This window comes from Hylobates moloch, unplaced genomic scaffold (assembly GCF_009828535.3).
Source record: "Hylobates moloch isolate HMO894 unplaced genomic scaffold, HMol_V3 SCAFFOLD_2, whole genome shotgun sequence".
Taxonomy (NCBI): domain Eukaryota; kingdom Metazoa; phylum Chordata; class Mammalia; order Primates; family Hylobatidae; genus Hylobates; species Hylobates moloch.
This window is the reverse complement of record NW_026652277.1, coordinates 2,913,007-2,935,152: the sequence shown is the minus strand read 5'-3', so window position 1 is coordinate 2,935,152 and position 22,146 is coordinate 2,913,007. Positions and strand designations below refer to the sequence as shown.

Here is a 22,146-nt window from a genome sequence, read left to right as displayed (position 1 = left end):
GTTCACGTCCCATCTTCCTCCGTCAATCACGACTGCAGAATGGAAACGCTCCCCTGTGTGAATTCAGCCCACACTGTCCTGATGTTTTGCAAATGTTGCTCCACCTAACTTCCATGTTTGTCAAAATTCCCTCCACCTCTCTTCTGATGAGTCAGAGCTCAGGAGGCGCCCAATGCAGGAGAGCCTGGACCAGCACGAAGGTGTGGGCCCCATGAGCGTCTTCAGCAGATTTGGATTATTTCTATTAACAAGTACTCAAAGTGAGTCACAGATTAACCCATGCATTTCTAAAAACCTAACCACAAGTAAAGAGCTGCTCACAAAGTCTGTTCTGTCCACATAATCTCTATGTCTCAACTGATCTGCGCTCAAGTGTTCTGAGAATTTACTAGACATAAAAGAATCTCTAACTCAGTGAACGCTGTGGATGCAGCCCAGTACCTACCACTTGCAGGATGCTGGAGACGCTTTCCCAGTCGGCCTCCGCGATGTTCGAGCCTCCGTCCACCATGCCCTGGTAGCCCTAGGAGAGAAAGGGAGAATCTTTTAAAAATGAGATAAACTTCACTAAATGGGAAGTGATCCTTAAATTATATAAAACGGGAAAAACGACAGTGAATGTCAGTTCCTGAGCATCCGCTGGTCAGAAGACAGGGCAGTTCCAGTGCCGGATAAAAGCAGTGAGTTGTGGGAAAGTCCTCACCTTGAGTCCCTAGTAATGGGAACGTCTGCCTAGACTCAGCCTCAGAGTGCAACGAGGAATCAAGCCATTTTCCTATGGCCCAACGCTTCCCGAGAGGTTGAAAGGGGTCATGTTCACCCAACGTGTTTATCATACTTCAGCACAAACTCACAGGCACACAGCATTGTCGACCACGGGACATATACGGGAGCATTTTGTCAGGGGCTCCATCTGCCAAGGCAACCCGGGCCACTTGAGAGATACGTTAAATATTATTAAACAGCACAGCTGAATAATAATTGTCTGCCTTACCCTCCATTAATGACACAGCACTGCATTAGGGAATCAGATATCAATATGTGAGGACATATTGATAGAAGAAGCCCAAGGACAATTAACTTTCTTTCTCTCTTTTTTTTTTTTTTTTTGACAGAGTCTCACTCTGTCACCCAGGCTGGAGTGCAGCGGCGCAATCTTGGCTCACTGCAACCTCTGCCTCCCAGGTTCAAGTGATTCTCCTGCCTCAGCCTCCTGAGCAGCTGGGATTACAGGTGCCTGCCACTGCACCTGGCTAATTTTTGTAGTTTTTAGTAGAGACAGGGTTTCACCTTGTTGGCCATGCTGGTCTCGAACTCCTGACTTCATGATCCCCCTGCCTTGGCCTCCCAAAGTGCTGGAATTACAAGCGTGAGCCACCGCGCCCGGCTGATAATTACCTTTCAATGCTAAATGCATCCCCATCTTTTCCTCCACAGAATATACAAGATCAGGAAATGCAGTGATGCCCACTTGTAACTTCATCTACGTAACTCGCTTTCCACAGCATTTAATTTTAAGAAAGAATAACTATTAAGGATTTAGAAAAGTTCATGACAGATTATTGTTGGATCCATAAGCCCACCTTAGTGAGGGTCAAGAGGACAGAAAAAAAGAAGAAAGGTTTTTAAAATTGAAATGACTTACAGATTATGGAGTTCTATATATAAATTAATCAATAGTGCAGGCACCTTGGTAGCTGGCCAATTTGTATACTTATATTTATAAATGTAAATTTCCATCAGAAATATTATACACACATGTGTGTTTACTTTATTTTGAGACAGAGTCTTGCTCTGTTGCCCAGGCTGGAGTGCAGTGGCACGATCTCGGCTCACTGCAACCTACATCTCCTGGGTTCAAGAATTCTCCTGCCTCAGCCTCCGGAGTAGTTGGGACTACAGGCACACACTACCACATCTGGCTAACCTTTTTTTTTTTTTTTTAAAGTAGAGACAGGGTTTCACCATGTTGGCCAGGCTGGTTTCCAACTCCTGACCTCAAGTGATCTGCCTGCCTGGGCCTCCCAAAGTGCTACGATTACAGGCGTGAGCCACCATGCCTGGCCAAATGTGTGTTCATAATTTAGCGTCATACGTGTAATAAACAAGAAAGGAGAAACGAGTCTGGAATAGAACAGAACCCAAAACAGAGCTGGTTCATTTCAGCAGCCCCGTGTGCACCTCCCGAGACCCCCAGGCACCCAGCCACTGGCTCACAGGCTGGTACAGGGACTGCCCATCACCCGGCCCTCTACCTCCACGGCGAAGCAGTGCAGCGTCTTCTAAACACAGCCCAGTCTCACTCTAGGGGTTATTATTACTTTTACTATTGTCTCCCCTCGCTCTGAAAACATATTTCCCTTGCAGTGCAGATGAGCCCAGTGTAGCTGTGCCCCTACAGAGCGAGGGTGAGCAAGTGTGAGGTCGGATGCAGGCCTCACCTCTGCACAGGGCACCCTGGGAGGCACCGTTTATGTTCTGTCCTGCTGCAGGTGCTCTGTCCACACAAGGACTCACTAGTAACAGATGGCCACGTGCAGAGCCATGAATGACTCCTGGAGGCCATACTCCTTAGAATATTATAAGTACAGTAGATAGGTGGGTGGGTGGGTAAATAAAGAGATAACCTCGCCTTGGGGTTGCATTTTTAGTGATCTCTACCACCCCAAACTCCCAGGTTTCTGCTGAGAATTATGCTTCATTCTGCACGCACAACAGAGCGCTCCATTCTTCAGGTCTGGGAGCAACACTCGTGATCCTGACTTTCCAGATGGACTTCCAGGGAGCTCGGGGGGCAAGGAAACAGGCATGTGGCCCGGGCCGAAGAGTAGGAGCCTGTACCACCATGCTGAAACGGACCCTTCTTCAAGGCACGGCGTCCCATCCTCCAAGCCCACATCTCAGGAGAAAAGATGACCCATGATGAGGCCTGAACTGCAGCAGAAACCGGGACCTCCCTGAGAGGAGTGGGATGTAGAGCGGCCGTAAACCTGGGGCTCCGGCAAAACTGAAAACAGGCAGCTCCTAAATTCCCACACACAGAGCTGCTGCGGTCATTTCTGTGCACGCAGTTTTTTGGTAAATAAAGAGACCGAGGGGAAGGCGCCAGTCCCAGCTGCCGCCCCGCTGAAGAGGATGCCACCAAGGCCGCTGCATCTCAGGCCCAGGAGTCAACCGCGCACCCCTAACGGCATCAGCTTTCAGAGGATTCCTGGAGGGCGCGCTATCCTGGACGCTGCTTCCAAGTCAACCGCCACCCAGCATTTTACTAGTTAATATGTCACAGTGAGAACCATACAATTTCCTTCCCCTGCATGAGTTCACAGAATTTAAATACGGATGTAATCAAACATGTTAACGAATCCCCTCGCTTCTAGAGTAGTAAGAAAACTGCTCTGCAAACCACAACATTTTGAAAAGTAAAATGTTCTCTAAAAATAATTTCATTATTTTGTGTTGCATAGATTCATATGGCAAAGAAAGCAACTAAAAAATAAAAAGGGAGGCCTTTCTGAGTGCCACCTCCAAAGCTCCCTGTCTAGTGCATGCGTGAGCTAAGTTGCTAGGAAATGATTCATTCTTTAATTTGCAAAGTCACGATGCCCATGGAACATGTGAAAAGTAACTACCAACCGCAGTTCTAAGCCGTCTTTCACCAACAAGGAAGATATTACTAAATTAGGAAGACTCATTTTGCCCAAACGTACTACAACGTAGAAATTCAGATGAGTTTCCTCTTTTGAAGTCTTCTTAGAAGGCTGAATATTTATCTTACTACAGCCAAAGCCCAAACGTTTCCTAAAACACCCTTTTGGAATTTGCCTTCCAAGCCGGTTTTATGACTCACATAGGAAAAATAGAGCATAAAACCTTTAACCTTACTCAGTTTTTTGGCCAAAGTAACATTCTCTGTCTTGTTGACTCTGACTCACGAGATGAACCTTAGAGCTCCTTGTTGGCTGTATCGGATCCATTGTCGGACAGAATTTTTTACATTGAGTCATTCGATCACATCTAAGAACATGCCACAGGCTCTGAAGTCATTTTAACTTATTCGAAATTGTTTTGAGCTGTGTCAAAATAACCATAGCCTTCTAACCATGTAGGACATCATTCTAGATGGTGGTTTTGGCCAGAATTTTTAGGCATTCGCCGAATCCATCACAAATGGAGTAAGCTAGTTCACCTATGCATGACTTTCTCGGATAGCTCATATGTAGTTTTTTTTTTTTTAAAGTTACAGACAAAGGGGAATTATACCGTTGTGTTGCAGCAGTAGGCTTTTTCTTTCACAATGCTTGCTGGATGGGCCCATGTGTCTTCTCAACTGGATAATGCTTTTTTCCAATCTGATTTCCTGAATTCTTCACTCAACTAACTCCAAATGGTGAACATTCCAACTACCAGAAAAAAACAAGCTCCTAGAGATAACAGACTTTAAAAGTGTCTTCCAGATAGTGTTATCACCAGCTTCCTGCAGACATAGTTACTGCGTTCAGAGATTTAGGGGCTTTGCTGCTTCTGAATAAATACTATTTTTTTTTTGTTTCCTACAGAATCAAGCTTTCCCTAGTTTAATCCTTTTCCCTCCCCCACAGAACCTAAAGCTACAACATTCCTTAATAAATTAAAGCATTTCACTTCTAGAATTCAGAGCAAGCATGCAGAGAGGTCAGCTCTGAACGGCTCTCTAGGCTTAGACTCAGGAAACGCAGCGTTCAAAACAAGGTGTGCAAGAAAGACAGGCGGCAGGAATTTCACTATGTCAAGGGTTTTCAAAGGCCAGCAATCATGGCTTTATCCCGTCTGTAGGAAATTCAGAGGCAGAGCCTGAGATTAAACAGCCCCATGCCAACACACACCCCAAGCACTGCTCACCTCCCCACCAACACTCTGAAGGAACGTTCTTGTCCAGAGACCCTACCAATCACCGCAGCAAAGCACCCTCACTGATTTCATTACTTGATAGAAAATTTCTATAGACCAGCCTCAGGATTTCTTCTTGGGAGACTCAGTCAACTGTAAAATTCTAAAATAGGTTAGAACATGACACGCCATTGTGTGGTCCTGCACTTGCCTCTTTGGAAGACCAATAATCCAACAGCATGATGTATTTAGCCCTCTGGCATTACAGATTTCTTTAAGCCAAAGCTAACAGTGCACAATTCCAGGTAAGTTGTACAACCAACAGCCCCAGCAGGAGTGAGGCCGGTTGCCCTTCCTCCCCTGTAGAGAGAGGGTCCCAAGCACTGGCCGGGCAGTGACCTTACAGCAAAAACCCCCCTTGAGGCTCATTCAGCTGACCACAGTGGTTGGGAGGCAGTGGTGAAGGGAGACGGTGGTCTTCTGCAGTTTGAAATGTTGACTGGAACTAGACTGTCTGAAGCCACAGGCAATGGTGTAAATGGTGGTGGGATGAAGGCAGATCATACATGAAGAATTCGGCATGGGACCTGGCTGGCATATAAACATGTAATAAAAGATAATGCTTGTTCCTGTGGTTATCGTCACCCTGGATGCCTCGATCTTGTTGGACAATGTTCCAACGATAGGCAGGGAGTGCAGAGAAGAACCAGGCCACCTGAACTGGCCTTCTGGGAGTCAGCCAGCTCGGTGAGCACGCACGCGTGCTAGTGGAAGGCATGGGCTCTGGTGAAGACCCTGAAGGGTCACGTCGGGAACAGCTACACGTAAGAAACTGCACAGTGCTGTGTTCAAGCATCACTCATTTTTAGACAGAAATGGAGTGGTTGAGTAGTTTTCACTTCAAAGAAGTTAACAGGCAGAAATGGTTATGTTTAAAACATCAAAGAGATGTGACTGAATGGGATGCGGACAACCTTGCTTGGTCTTTCAACACTGTTGGGGGAAGGTGGGGGTGAAGTCAGGGATGGGAGAGGTGAGACAGAGATTTAAAAAAAAAAATCAGACACAGCCCCAGAAGTCAGGGCCAATGCTGTCACCTGCTCTTTGTCTTGTCAACTAGTTTCCACGGCCAGCCCCTTCCACACATCCCAGGAGCAGGAGCTCAGGCTTCCGTGGCCACCCCCCTACCCCCATCCACACATCCCAGGAGCTCAGGCTTCCGTGGTCACCCCCTACCCCCATACACACATCCCAGGAGCTCAGGCTTCTGTGGTCACCCCCCTACCCCCATCCACACATCCCAGGAGCTCAGGCATCCTCTGGATTAGGAGAGATCCCCCACACCCCCTTCCTCAGACAGGGGAGCACCAGCACTTCTGGGGAAAAGGTGTGTATTTTGGGTCACAAGTGTGAGATTTCTCACTTTAAAAACTGTAAAAGCAGGAGCTTCATTTTATCCCAAAAGAAATATTTCTTAGGGCAAATGAAGGGTTTCTATCAGGAAGGAAAAGGTTTTTTTCACATATTTTTTCAATTTCATTGACACATATAATTTTACATATTTGTGGGGTACATGTGAGTATTTGTTGCATGCACAGAACCTGTAATGACCAAATTAGGGTACCGGGGTGTCCGTCACCCTGGGTATTTTTTTTTTTTTTTTTTGAGATGGAGTCTCGCTCTGTTGCTTGATCTCAGTGGCATGATCTTGGCTCACTGCAAGCTCCGCCTCCCGGGTTCATGCCATTCTCCTGCCTCAGCCTCCCGAGTAGCTGGGACTACAGGCGCCCAGCAACATGCCTGGCTAACCTTTTTTTTTTTTTTAAGTAGAGATGGGGTTTCACCGTGTTAGCCAGGATGGTCTTGATCTCCTGACCTCATGATCCACCCACCTCGGCCTCCCAAAATGCTGGGATTACAAGCACGAGCCACCACTCCCGGCCCTACCCTGGGTATTTTTAACTTCTACGCGTTCAGAACATTTCCAGTCCTCTCCCCCAGCCACTCTGAAATACATTAATACAATATGCTGTTGCTAACACAGGCAGCCTACTCCGCTATCAACACTGGAACTACTCCTTCTATCTAAGCCTATGTTTGCACCCGTCCACCTCTCTGCATCCCCTCCTGTCCACACCCCCCTTCCCAGCCTCTGCTATCTATCATCCTCCTCTCTACCTCCACGAGACCAACTAAGGAAGGGAAGCATGATGCCAATCAATTCATTGATAAGTTACTGGTTTGTTTATTGGTATAGTAAGTCAAGCTGTAATGCTCGGGGCTGAAACAAGGGAAGTTAAGATCACATGCTGATATTTCAAGCTCAGAAGAGTTAGCCAGTCTGGGTGCAGGAACAGGGCTGCTGACCGGGGGGCGTGGGGAGATGAAGACCCTTGGGCACCTGAGCTGAGCTTGGGGGCTGGGGAGTGGGTGGCACAGGCTCCATGGCAGCACATCTGGGAAGACCAGAAGCTGGATGCTGACGCTGTTCCAACACCCCTTATCCTTTCAACCTAAAAAGGCATCACTTATCTGACAGCTTTTGAATGTGTTGTTTTTAATCATGGAAAAAACTAGCTGGTAAAATGATCAGAATTATTCCTAGCCTTTCTTTAGGGTGTGGACTATGACAAAGCCAGCTCTGATACTGTTTACAAACAGCTGTCCAGAGCAGAACCAAACTTTAAAACAAACAAAAAGTTAAAAGACTTTTTTCTTTTTCTTTTTTGACACAGTCTCGCTCTGTCACCCAGGCTGGAATGCAGTGACGCAATCTAGGCTCACTGCAACCTCCACCTCCTGAGTTCAAGCCTCAGCCTTCCAAGGATTACACCACACCCAGCTACCTGTTGTGTTTTCAGTAGAGACGGAGTTTCGTCATGTTGGCCAGGCTGGTCTTTAACTCCTGACCTCAAATGACCCGTCTGCCTCAGCCTCCCAAAGTACTGGGACTAGAAGTGTGAGCCACGGTGCTCAGCAAGAATCTTAAGTGAGTCGTATTTGAAGAGCTATAATAATATGAACAATTTTTTAAATCTGCAGAAGAATATTCAACAACAGGATATGAAATCCGTGAATGAAACCAAATGCAAGGAGCCAAGTGTTTTCTGCAGCCACAGTGGCAGCCCTGGGTTAACCAACTGACTCGCCCCACGCTTGGTTTTGACTCACCAGAGCCAGGGTAGTTTACCCTGGGCACAGCCTTTGGGTCAAAGCATCTGATATACTTGGTATCGTCATCTCCAAGAAGCTAAAGCCATTTGTAGGCTTCTAAGGAAAAACCTTAGCTTAAGAGAAAAAAGAAAGAACCAACAATTGGTTCACCAGGTAGAAAAGAATGGGTTAACTGGCAAACCCTCCCCGAGTCTCCCTGGAATGGAGCCCAAGGCTTGGCATGCCTCACACGTAGGCTTGGCCCAGGTTTATAGGAGCGCAAGCAGCGGCCAGACAGCAGAGCTCAGTCGACCAAGGCCAGGCTTTCCGCAGAAATGCCACTGTTCCCAGGTTAATACTTTCTTCACACATGCACTATTAAAGGAAAAAACAAACCCCTTTAATTAATAGTAACCTGTTTAACTGTTCTGGTCTGTTGGTAACCTAGAGAGCTCTAGGTCAGAAACTAGAGTATAGGTGAAAAAGTCATGCTTAAAAAAGTAAAACATAATATCCTCTCAATTTGAGCCCAAATAGGTCTAGAACAGTGGTCCCCCAAAAGAGCGATGTTCCCCCCACAGGACATTCGCTGATGTTGGAGATACTGTAAGGACATCTTTGACTGTCGTGACTGTGGGGTAGGTAGACACAGGGGTGCTGCTCAGCATCCTGTGGTTCAAAGGACCCCCCACCAAGAATTGCCCAGCCCCAGATGCCATAGCCCTGAGACTCAGAGAGAAGCCCAGCCTGCGGGTATGACGCAGAGAGCAGGCCGGGGAGGGGGCTGGGCCTCTTCAATGCAGAGCCATCTATGAATAGATGTGTTCAGGTGCAGACCCCGTTTCCCCACCTGGCCACACACCCACGGAGTCAAAGTCATGCGCATCTCATCCCTGACAAGCAGTCAAACAGTGCCTCTGCCCCGTTAGTCTCAAGACTTTTCCAAGTCCTTTCTACCAGGGAGACAGGAGGGCAAACACCATTTCTACTGCACAGATGAGCACACAAACGAAAGGTTGAGTTATGCATCCACAGTCACTGGAGTACGTCCTGCGGGCCCATGATCGCTCACCCAAAACCCAGGACTGAGAGGCACGCCAGGACTCAGAAGGCTTAGGATTTTAAAAAGCAGGCTTTTTTATGGCTGAAAAATATTCCATTGCGTTTATATGCCACATTTTATCCACGCACCCACTGATGGTCACTTAGACTGATTCCACATCTTGATACACAATGGAATATTATTCAGCCAATAAAAGAGAATGAAATCCTGTCATTCTGAGCAACATGGATGGAACAGGCAGAAATTAGGTGAAATAAGCCAGGCACAGAAAGACAAATACTGCACGCTCTTACTCATACATTTGAGCTTAAATAAAAAATTGATCTCATGAAGACAGAGTTAGAATTGATCTCACGGAGACAGAGAACAGAATGATGGTTACCAGAGGCTGGGAAAAGTAGTGGGAAGCGGGGGTGTAAAGAAGGATGGTTAATGGGTAAAAAACAGTTTGAGATAGAAGGAAGAAAATCCAGGGGTGAGTGACACTATGGAGCGACTACAGTTAATAATGTATAGTAATGTTACACATAATGTATAACACTGTAGGCGATATGTATAATACATATATAATTCATATTATACATAATGTATAATAATATATACATAATAATGTATAATGTTTCAAAATAACTAAAAGAGTAAAATTGGAATGTTCCTAACAAGAAATGATTGTTCTTGAGGTGATGGATATGCTACTTACCCTGATTTTATCATGATGCATCACATGCTTGTATGAGACTATGACATGTATGGAACTCCCCCACCAGCCAGCAGCCCCAGTGCTGGGTATATACCCCAGAAAGGGAATCGGCAGGAAGAGACCTCTGCACTCCTGCATTCACTCCCGATCACAACAGCCCAGTGTGGAATCAGCCTCAGCGCCCGTCAGCGGATAAATGGACAAAGAAAACGTGGTGCACGCCCACAACACAACACCGTTCACCCATAAAGGAGAAAACCCCGTCATTTGTGGCAACGGGGATGAAAGTGCTTTACCGTAAGTGAAATAAGCCAGGCATAAAAAGAGAAACATTTCCTGTTCTTACTCATACGTGGGAGCTAATGGAGTTGATCTCATAGACGAGAACTGCAATTATCAGAGGTATGGAAGGGGAGGGGTGGGGAAAAGAAAGGATAAAAGGGAAGAAAAGGCTATAAATATATTTATTATTACTAAACTGTATGCCCACAAATAGTAAAGATGGTAAATGATATATGCATATTTTACTTCAATAAGAAATAAATTAAAAAATCACATGTATCCCATAAATAGGTACAACAATTATGTATCAATAATAATTAAAAATAAAAAATGTTTTAAAAAGCAGTTTGTGTTACCGCACTTGTGCCCTGGGCCCTTGGGAGTGTGCGGCATCAAACTCACCCCTGCAGAGAGAGGTGGGAGCCGTCACCCCCAGGCAAAGTGCTCCAGGTCAGCCGGGGCTTTGCTGCCCAGTTAGGAAAACACTCACAGATTTTAGTGTGTTTTCTATCTTAGAATTAAAGACTTGGAACCAACCCAAATGTCCATCAATGATACACTGGATTAAGAAAATGTGGCACATATACACCATGGAATACTATGCAGCCATAAAAAATGATGAGTTCATGTCCTTTGTAGGGACATGGATGAAGCTGGTAACCATCATTCTCAGCAAACTATCGCAAGGACAAAAAACCAAACACCACATATTCTCACTCATAGGTGGGAATTGAATAAAGAGAACACATGGACACAGGAAGGGGAACATCACACACCGGGGCCTGTTGTGGGGTAGGGGGAAGGGGGAGGGATAGCATTAGGAGAGATACCTAATGTAAATGACGAGTTAATGGGTGTAGCACACCAACATGGCACATGTATACATGTGTAACAAACCTGCACGTTGTGCACATGTACCCTAGAACATAAAGTATAATGTAAAAAAAAAAAAAAAAAAAAAAAAGAATTAAAGATACAGGATTTTTACATCCGTAACAGCAAAATGATGACACCCTAAATGGATTCAACATTTATTGCCACAACTGGATATAGAACCCACCACTCACACAAAGTCCTGGTGGTCTGAGGGTCCATGAGAATTTATGTTCCCAAGACGCCCAGAGGTAGGTGAAGAACTGGACCCATTCACTAGGATTCCCCACCTTCTGGGGCGGGTGGGGAGGGTGTCAGAGAGGCAATTTGGGCTCAGATGAGCGATCTCCAGGCTGCTCCTATCTCCCTCAGTAAGATAACCCCAAAAGCCTGATCATTCTTTGTGCCAAAATTCATAAATAGTCCATTCAGCTCTGCTCCTAGACAGCTTCAAAGGTGCCACTTTCTATAAACGTTATCATAAAAATTAGAATTGCCCCAAAACACCATTTGCACACAAGGATTCGTTCTGACCACCTCTCAGCAGAGGAACTGCAGAAATTCCTTGAATTTCCCCAAAGGAAATGAGATCTCAGAGTCAGAACCCCTCCTTCCCTACCGAGGGCAGAGGCAGGAAGAGGTGCTGTCCCCGCCGGGCGAGGTTGTCCAGACCTCGTCCAGACAGCACCTGCGGCCATGGAGTCACATGGATGGGCCTCAGAGCCCCAGCCCTCCCAGCTGAGACAGACAGAACATATGGGGTTTACCTCCCAAGAAAGCCCAGGGCCTCCGAGCCGGCTCACACCTGTAATCCCAGCACTTTGGGAGGCCAAGGCGAGCAGATCACTTGAGGTCAGCAGTTCAAGATCAGCCTGGCCAACAGGGTGAAACCCTGTCTCTACCAAAAATACAAAAATTAGCCAGGCCCGTAATCCCAGCTACTCAGGAGGCTGAGGCAGGAGAATCGCTTGAACCTGGGAGGTGGAGGTTGCAGTGAGCCGAGATCACACCACGGCACTCCAGCCTGGGTGACACAGGGCGAGACTCTGTCTCAAAAACAAAGAGCAGAGAAAGCCCAGGGCCTCTGGGGTAGGTCTCCCAGTGTGTTCCATACCAACTCCTTAATTCTGGTACATACCATGCAGACAGGCACAGGTCTGAGGACATCTGAATCCCACCAGGAAATGACTACAGCACATGGTGACCAATAAGAATCAGACACCCGACAACTGCCACAAAAACACAACCTTTACATCAAGAGAGATTAAAGTGGGCCGGGGACTGCATCCAAGATTAGGCGCTCACACTCCCCTCGGCCGCACTCCCCCCACCCCTCCCCAACTAACAACATTCAAACCAAACACAACGTGCCCTTGGCTTAGTGCAGGGTCCCTCGGCCTTGTTTCTGCCAACGTTTGGGTCTGGACCATTCTTTGTGGGGTGTGGTCCTGTCCATCGTAGGATGTGCGGTGGCATCACTGGCCTCTCCCCAGTACATTCCAGGGTCAATCTTTTCAATAATGGGACAATCAAAAAAATGCCTCCAAACACTGGTAAATGTGGAGGACTGTGGAGAGGGGGGTGGAGGACTCTACTGGGGAGGGGGTGGAGGACTGTGCTGGGGAGGGGGTGGACTGTGCTGGGGAGGGGGTGGAGGACTCTCCTGGGGAGGGGGTGGAGGACTCTCCTGGGGAAGAGGGTGGAGGACTCTCCTGGGGAGGGAGTGGGGGACTCTCTTGGGGAGGGGGTGGAGGACTCTCCTGGGGAGGGGGTGGAGGACTCTCCTGGGGAGGGGGTGGAGGACTCTCCTGGGGAGGGGGGTGGAGGACTGTGCTAGGGAGGGGGTGGAGGACTCTCCTGGGGAGGGGGTGGAAGACTCTCCTGGGGAGGAGGGTGGAGGACTCTCCTGGGGAGGGAGTGGAGGACTGTGCTAGGGAGGGGGTGGAAGACTCTCCTGGGGAGGAGGGTGGAGGACTCTCCTGGGGAGGGGGTGGAAGACTCTCCTGGGGAGGGGGTGGAGGACTGTGCTGGGGAGGGGGTGGAGGACTCTCCTGGGGAGAGGGTGGAGGACTGTGCTGGGGAGGGGGTGGAGGACTCTCTTGGGGAGGGGGTGGAGGACTCTCCTGGGGAGGGGGGTGGAGGACTGTGCTGGAGACCGAGTCTACTGTGCTCCTTCCACATCCCTGAGCAAGGGGCAGCTGCTGCTGGGGCCAGGGCCCAGGCAGAGAAACTCAGAAGGGCAATCTGACCTTAAAAAGACCCAAATATAAAATGATAACAACAACAGCCTGGGAATGCTCCGGCTAGACCCACCGTTAAAATTGCCCAAATCGCATAAATACAAACAATAACCACATAACCAGTTTAATTTAATAAAAGCAAACAAAAAACAGAAAACAACAACAACAACAAAACCTCTTTCCAGCAAAAGATAAACAAATGGATACACAGACAAATGAGCAAAGAATAATAGCAACAACCATTTCACCAAAGGGAAACAGGGCTTAGAAAGCAGACAGGGGAATCCTGCCAGTGCTCAGAAGGCCACCACACACAGAGGCACACAGCATCCATCGTCATGGGGAGCTAGCGCACCGCCTTCCCTGCGCAGGGCTGGGACGAGGCTGGACAGGTTTCAGGAATCACTTAGGCAAGAAGCATCCCAAGCCATCATGATGACTGCCCTTTTTAGCTCAGTCAGGACGAAGGTATTAAATAATACAAAACATCAAATCGCTTTGAATATTAACATAGATCTGGCAGTGTTACAATAGCTTAGAAAACAGGGAGAAAGCTACGTAGTGCAATACCACGGGAATGGTGGAATACAGGGTCCATCATAAATGATGAGGCATCAATTCAATGAGACAGTATGTTGACATTTAAAGCAACAGTTGGCCGGGCGTGGCGGCTCACGCCTGTAATCCCAGCACTTTGGGAGGCCAAGGCAGGCGGATCACCTGAGGTCAGGAGTTCAAGACCAGCCTGGCCAACATGGTGAAACCCCATCTCTACTAAAAAACACAAAAATTAGCTGGGCATGGTGGCAGGCACCTTAATCCCAGCTACTTGGGAGGCAGAGGCAGGAGAATCGTTTGAACCCGGGAGGCGGAGGTTGCAGTGAGCCAAGATCAAGCCATTGCACTCAAGCCTGGGGGACAAAAGTGAGATTTCTCTCAAAAAATAAAATAAAATAAGTTAAAGCGACAGTCGTGGAACCTACGTAGCGAAAATCATGGCATAATCGTAAACAAAAACACAGTATACAGAACGTGTTTGCCATGCTTTTCCTAACGTGTGTGTTTCCTTCCAGTGTTTTGCATATGTCATACTGAGGGAAAGCAGACTAAAACACTAATAGCCATTTTGGAGGCATTAAGTGATTTACAAAAATACCTTCTCATTTTTAAAGCTGTGTTTTATAAATTTAAACATTAAATATTTTTCCTAATAATTTCTGAAATCAAGACTGTGATGCAAACTCTATTGGTGCCTTCCTTTCAAATACTTTTTAGTCTTAAGTTGCCAGGACTTCAAAAGCGGCAGACAGGGAGTCACTCCTGCTATTTAACAGATCAGCAGACACTAGGCATCGTTTCCACTTTACATGAATGACGAAAAGCTCAAAGTGGCTGTTTTTCCTCATTTCCCTAAATGTGTATTCAAATTCAGCCTGCATTGGAAATTAATAAATCACTTCTACAGCAGTAAGAGCCTCAGACAAATACAACCAATCAACCAATACAACCAATTAGAGATCATTGGTTGATTTCTAATCCTATAAATCAACACCAGGAAGTTGATATCAAAATGGCCTTTTGTGGCCGGGCACAGTGGCTCATGCCTGTAATACCAAAACTTTGGGAGGCCCAGGCAGGTGGATAGCTTGAGGACAGGACTCTGAGACCAGCCTAGCCAACATGGTGAGACCCCTTCTCTACTAAAAAATACAAAAAAGTAGCTGGGTGTGGTGGCGGGCACCTGTAATTCCGTCTACTCATGAGGCTGAGGCAGAAAATTGCTTGAACCCGGGAGGTTGCAGTGAGCCAAGATCATGCCTCTGCACTCCAGCCTGGACAACAGAACAAGACTCTGTCTAAAAAAAAAAAAGAAAGAAAAGAAAAGAAAAGAAAAAAGAAAATGGCTTTTTGGGCTCCCTCTCATCTCCTTTCTCCCCTTGTCTAACAAAAAACTTGCAGACCAGGCATCTGTCCCTGGAGACCAGCGGGCACAGCCTATGTAAACAGCCCCTCCCAGGGGCTTCTGTGGGCTGAGGAAGGGCCTGGCTGGCAGGATCTGGCTCCCCTGCCCGCCTCTTGGGCTGTGCTCAGCAGGGGGAGGAAGGGGTGAGTGAGCGCCGGTGACTGCAGGGCTCTGGGCAGGTGGAAGGAAGAGCGACAGGGGGCGAGCGGCAGACACTGACCTCGTAGATGAAGTACACCTTGGCCCCCACGTAGATACCCATGCGCACCACGGCACGGACGGCAGCGTTCATACCTGCAGTGGAAACAGGAGCAAGAGTCACTGAAGAGCCCGGGGTAATTCTGGCTCTGCCACTAATTACCCATGACCGTGGGTCCATTTCATAACCTCTCAATGCCTCATCTCCTAATATGAGAAATGGGTACACACACTCCTCTGGGATTAGGGTAAGGACTAAAAGAAACAGCCAAAGTAATGCAAGGTGCCCCCATGCCCAGGCTGAATCAAAGAGCCCAGGGTACTTTCAGTTCAAAACATCACTGCCTGGACTTGGTACGAATTTGTAGGCCACTCCGTCCAACTGCAAAACGAAGTGCAGAATAGGTATTTATTTGCAGCTAGCCAACTTCTGTGTGTGTGTGATTTGAGAAGGAGATGAAAAATGGATTATTGCATCACCAACTACCACTGTAAAAAAAAAAAAATAGGCAATGGGTTTCAACAGAAAACAAGTCATGCAATTTTATTATCAGTAAAGTTAAAAGAAACCGGCATGTTACAAATAACGGTACCTCATGAAGATAAAGGGAGGCCCCCTTGAGAAGAACAGTGTTATACAATGTAGCATCATATAAGTCTGTTTACAATGTATCATCATGTAGTTCTGTTTACAACGTATCATATAAGTCTGCTTACAATGTATCATCATGTAGTTCTATTTACAATGTATCATATAAGTCTGCTTACAATGTATCATAAGTCTGTTAGCCTCCATGGAGCTCTCCATTGCGGCTGCGAGCCACTAGTGTCTCGGAAGAACCTCTGGGCCTGGAGGGTCTGTCTTGCTGTCGTGGCTAACGAGCTCAGGCTCATGGGGAGAGGGATGAAAAGGCACTAGGGCCGCACCCACAGCCATGCAGCGCTGCTGCTTAAGGATGCGGAGCACCTGAGCCTTCAGTGCCTTTGCTCCCAAACACACCTGAGAACACCAAGCTTCCTCCTCCACAAAGTTAAATTTCAGAAACAGCTGTCAGAACTAAAGATGCTGCAGTTCGTGGGCCATGAAGCCAGTGATGTTTCCAGACAATAAACCACAAATGAAAGGACTGTGGTCCTGCAGGGGCATCTGTGACAGAGGCAGGCTATGTGCACTTGGACGGTGACTGGCTCAGAAGATGCTTAGAAAAATCTTCAATTACACTGGGCCAGGTCAGCGATGCTGGAGTCACCACTGCCTCTGAAATTTGACAATTCTGAAGGAGAATAGCTATTTGGCTGAAAAACCTTGGGGATACATATTTTAGAGGTAAATGCATGTTTCCTATGTATCTAACATGTATGTATATGTATGCATATATATTTTACATATTCTTATTTACTTTATATTCAAACCTAGCTTATAACACAAAGAATTCGAATGACCTGCTGATTAACTAGTGGCCATCTCACCCTGATCATTTCCTCCTCCCACTGTAACCTCTCTCTTGCCGAACAGCACAACTTTCTTCTCTGTCGCTGGCGCTGAATGCTGCTAACACCCTCGCTGGCTCCTGCCCATACAACTGACACCTGCTCCCAACACTGCCCCCAAATCCCTGACTCCCTCTGACGTGCGCCACACTGTGGCCAGAAGGATTACAACAGCTTTTTCTCTTTCGTTTGCTTTTACGCAAATAATTTATGAATATATTCTTGTTTAGAAAAAACACAAATGAAGGCCGGGCGCGGTGGCTCACGCTTGTAATCCCAGCACTTTGGGAGGCCGAGGCGGGAGGATCACGAGGTCAGGAGATCGAGACCACGGTGAAACCCCGTCTCTACTAAAAATACAAAAAAACTAGCTGGGCGTGGTAGCGGGCGCCCATAGTCCCAGCTACTCGGAGAGGCTGAGGCAGGAGAATGGCGTGAACCTGGGAGGTGAAGCTTGCAGTGAGCCGAGATTGCGCCACTGCACTCCAGCCTGGGTGACAGAGCAAGGCCCCGCGTCTAAAAAAAAAAAAAAAAAAAGAAACACAAATGAAGTAACGGCCACATGAGCCCCACCCCTTGGAGAGCTGGGTATGGGGCCGGTGCCTTGCTGCTGGGCTGTGCGAGTTTCACACTTGTTATTTTTTTGAGACGGAGTCTTGCTCTGTTTCCCAGGCTGGGGTGCAGTGGCGCAATCTCGGCTCACTGGAAGCTCCATCTCCCAGGTTCACGCCATTCTCCTGCCTCAGCCTCCAGAGCAGCTGGGACTACAGCCGCCCGCCACCACGCCCGGCTAATTTTTTGTATTTTTAGTAGAGACGGGGTTTCACCGTGTTAGCCAGGATGGTCTCGATCTCCTGACCTTGTGATCCACCCGCCTTGGCCTCCCAAAGTGCTGGGATTACAGGCGTGAGCCACCGCGCCCAGCAATGTTCTCTTCTAAAGCACGAATATGACGGCATTCCTCCAGGTTCCCAGGGCTACGGGAAGAAAACCCGTTCCCCTGAGCTCCCGGCCATGCCCCAGGGACCTCCCACCTGTCTGGCAGCACTCGAGGCCCCTGCTCCTGAACCTCGGTGGCAGTCCCACCAGCGCTCTTGCTCCGACGCTCTTCCTCCTCAGCTCTGGCACCTCCCAGGAAGAGGGCCTGGCTTGCCTCCCACCTGATTCCATTTATTCCTGGCAGGACAGAGCCTCCCGCCCCCTCGGCCTCGCACCTGTGGGAGATCCTTGCCCATCTCTCCCATGGCTGGGCTCGGCAATGCCTGGACTCTTCAACTCGAAGGGTCGACGCCCGGCTCTGGTTCCAGGACCTTACGCTACGGTCACTCTAACGGACGAATTAACCATCAAACACAGCCCGTGCCAACACTGGGAAGCAGGTGATGCACCAGCACAACTAAGACCCAGTGGCGGCCCCTCATCCCTGCTCCTCTCCCCCGCCTGCTCTCTGAAGACCTCGTTCCCACCGGTCTCTCATAAAGGAATGATGAAGAACTCGGGGATTTTAGAAAATGTTAAGTAGAAAGATATAGCAGAAGGAATAAAATTCTTAAAAGCTGGACATGAGGCTGGGCTCAGTGGCTCACGCCTGTAATCCCAGCACTTTGGGAGGCCGAGGTGGGCAGATCACAAGGTCAGGAGATCGAGACCATCCTGGCTAACATGGTGAAACCCCGTCTCTACTAAAAATGCAAAAAAAATGGGCCGGGCGCGGTGGCTCACGCTTGTAATCCCAGCATTTTGGGAGGCCGAGGCGGGTGGATCACGAGGTCAGGAGATTGAGACCACAGTGAAACCCCGTCTCTACTAAAAATACAAAAAATTAGCTGGGCGCGGTGATGGGTGCCTGTAGTCCCAGCTACTCGGGAGGCTGAGGCAGGAGAATGGTGTGAACCCAGGAGGCGGAGCTTGCAGTGAGCCGAAATCGCGCCACTGCACTCCAGCCTGGGTGACAGAGCGAGACTCTGTCTCAAAAAAAAAAAAAAAAAAATTAGCCAGGCATGGTGGCGGGCGCCTGTAGTCCCAGCTACTTGGGAGGCTGAGGCAGGAGAATGGCGTGAACCTGGGAAGTGGAGCTTGCAGTGAGCTGAGATCATGCCACTGCACTTCAGCCTGGGTGACAGAGCGAGACTTGTCTCAAAAAAAAAAAAGCTGGACATGATACACAAGGTGGCCCCAGGAGACTCCTGTGCAGAGTAAAAATGCAGCCCAGCACTAAACTCAGTCGCTAAGTCCCTGCCGGATTCTCCCCGTCCCCACCCCTGGGTTCACCTGCACCCGCCTGGAAAGTGACACCACCCCACAGCAGGAGAAAAAACACAAATGAAGTAAGGGCCACATGAGCCCCACCCCCTTGGAGAGCTGGGTATGGATTTCCAGGAGCACCACACTTTTAAAGAGACACAATTCTAGGTCCTGAAAGGACTTCTATTCACTTATGCATTGGTGGGATGGAGCCCTACATTGCAAAGGGCTTTTATTCACATGTCCTCCTGGGGCTCAGGGGCTGGCTGGCAGCACTCGGTGGGGCCCAGTAGGGTGCCCCTTGCTGACTGCACACACACAGCCAGAGCCCTGGCCTGGATGATTCTCACAGGAAGCCTGCAGAGCTCCTGACACCTCTCTGGAGGGATGAGAAAGCTGAGGCTCTGAGGGGGATAAACTGATTACTGGAAGGTAACAACATTAGTCAGCAGTGAAGCTGCAGTGTAAACCCTAGTTTTATTTCATTTAAACTTTCAAGCCTTCCTCGTTTCCTCTATTACAATGCCTGTGCCTTAGAGTCACCAATGGGAACTTGAAGGACAATAATGCCTGCTGGGGCCAGATGCTCATTTAATTGCCTGGGAGTGGAGCCTGTTTGGTTCTAAGCCCTCCCTCTGAACTTCTGAACGGTGAGGACTGCAAATCAGTTCCCTCCTGCTGGGCCCAGCAAGGTGAAACCCGAGGAAGCCCCAGGAACATTCAGCGAGGGGTTTGGAGGGAGGAGACCACTGGTGGATGAAAAGCAAGGGGGAAATACAGCAGCATTTACTGGTGGGCTCTGTCACCCACAGGACAGGGACGAAGACATGCACACCTGCAATGCGGGCAGATGTGCACATCTGCAATGAGGGCTTTCACAGCCTCGCAACGTGGGCTTTCAGCCTCACAGGTAAACATCACCTGTTTCACCATTTCCTTAGGGCTGTCCTGGGCCCTGGCACACAGCCATTAAGGGACAAAGGGCAGTTTCGGAGTCTTTCACTTCACCCTCAAGCCACAGATTGTCTGAATAGCTCAGGCATCCTGGGGCTAATCCATCTCGTTTTGTTTTGGTTTTGGGAGCCCAACCCAAGGATTTCCAGGAGAAAATAACATCTTCCTACCGAAGAAGAACATTTGGAAAAACACCTCTTCATAATTTGCAAAAACCCCAGTTTTCAGGGAAGTGATAATCTTGTCATGAGAACCAAAAATAAAGTTGGAGATAATGAGGGAGTGGTTTCACAGGAAATATGAGGTCATTCCTCTGACCAATTATTCAATCGCTTTCTCCATATGACATACATTTTAACAGCTTCTTACTAAACCACAGTGCAGGTAAGAGAGTCACAAGATGGCTTCTTCCTTGAGTCAGAGTCATCCCTGGCCCACACCAGGGCCTAGCAAGCACGACTTAGGTCACCCTTATTTCCTGGCTACTTGGAGGAGCTGGATTTCCCAGTGTACAAATCTCAGCTTCCTGGGATTCTGCTCTGATAAAATCTAAATTGCATTTTTTTAAAAAAAGTAAGGAATAGGCCAGGCGCGACGGCTCACGCCTGTAATCCCAGCACTTTGGGAGGCTGAAGCGGGCAGATCATGAGGTCAGGAGATCGAGACCATCCTGGCTAACACGGTGAAACCCCGTCTCTACTAAAAATACAAAAAAAAAAATTAGCCGGGCTTGGTGGCATGCGCCTGCAGTCCCAGCTACTCGGGAGGCTGAGGCAGGAGTATTGCTTGAACCCAGGAGGCGGAGGTTGCAGTGAGCCGAGGTTGCGCCACTGTACTCCAGCCTGGTGACCGAGTGAGATTCCGTCTTAAAAAAAAAAAAAAGAAAGAATAGATGAACTCTAATGAAATAATCTGGGTCTATCCTTTTACCTCCTCCGTTGTCTGGAGTAATAAAGCTCCCTGCCTCGCCCTCTCTCGCAGCACTGAACCACTTTTCCTGAATTTTCCCACACTCCTGATCACTCACTTGTTAATTTCAATGCATAAATTCTTTTTGAGAAATAAAGTCAGTTTGCCGACTCCTCCCGCTGGTTTGTTAGAAAATGAGCTTACACTGCTCTGATCTCACTCCTGCTGCCAAAGCTCCTTCTAGGGGTCTTTCCTTTGATAATGTAGGGATTACGTAGGCATGGGTAGGTGGGATGCCAAAGGGGGATTCTGTCAAGGTGCTGTTCCCTCCCCACCCTGCCAGTTCAAAGTCATCGAGCCAGCGGGCCTCTCTGACCTCCTGGACTGTGCAGACCACCGTGTTTTCTAGTAGGGTCAGGGGAGAGCTTGAGATAAATCTGTAGGGCTCTTCACTCAACCACTGGCCCACTGTCCAGCTGGGGTGCCCCAAGCGCCACGTCTGCCGGGCGCCGTGTGGATGCATCGGTGACAAGACGGGAAGCCTCTGGCCCTGGCGCAGCTTGTTCCAATCAGGAGAGACCCGAAGGCAAGAAATATGGTGAACAAATGCATGATGCCCATGGATGGATGGCCGTAAGTGCTAAGGAGAAAAACAACAAGCGGGTGGGGGGTGTTAAGGGTGTGGAGGACAGGGAGGGGCTGCCATTGACAATCGGAGAGCCTGCAGACCTGCCTGAGAGTGACGTTTGGAGAAGGACGGAAAGGGAAGAAGGTGAGGGAGGTTAGCCAGATGGACATCTGGGAAAGAGCTCAGGCAGCAGAGGGGCTGGGGCGGGGGCGCGGTGGCAGCGTGCTGCATTCCAGGGTCCTCTGCATGGCTGGGACAGTGTTGGCCCTCCCCTGCACATCCCTCAGAGCCTTCGCAGAAACACCCACATGGGGACCTTCTAAATACAGGCAGCACACGCCACTCATTGCCATGACCACACTGTCCCTCAGAGGAGCCGCTGGCCACGTGCGTCCCATCCACATGGAGATGTGCTTTAAGCTTCTTTACACACTGGGTTTCAAAGACTTACTATGGAAAACAGTGTAAAATATTAATAATCTACAATGATTGATTGTTATCAAACTAGTGGGTTGAATATAAAACATAGTTTTTGCTCTTGCCAGTTTTTTACTTTTTTTTTTGAGATAGGGTCTCACTCTG

The 22,146-nt window shown here is 48.4% G+C and overlaps 1 protein-coding gene across 1 annotated transcript in view; it reads right to left on the bottom strand.

Annotated features, from left to right (window-relative positions):
• PFKP (phosphofructokinase, platelet) overlaps positions 1 to 22,146 on the bottom strand; it is a 70,959-nt gene that overhangs the window by 39,879 nt on the left and 8,934 nt on the right. The window contains exons 2-3 of the mRNA XM_032162955.2: positions 15,361 to 15,434; positions 446 to 523 (exon numbers count right to left, since the gene is read on the bottom strand). Coding sequence (XP_032018846.1) covers positions 446 to 523; positions 15,361 to 15,434 — 152 coding nt within the window. The remainder of the gene's footprint in view (positions 1 to 445; positions 524 to 15,360; positions 15,435 to 22,146) is intronic.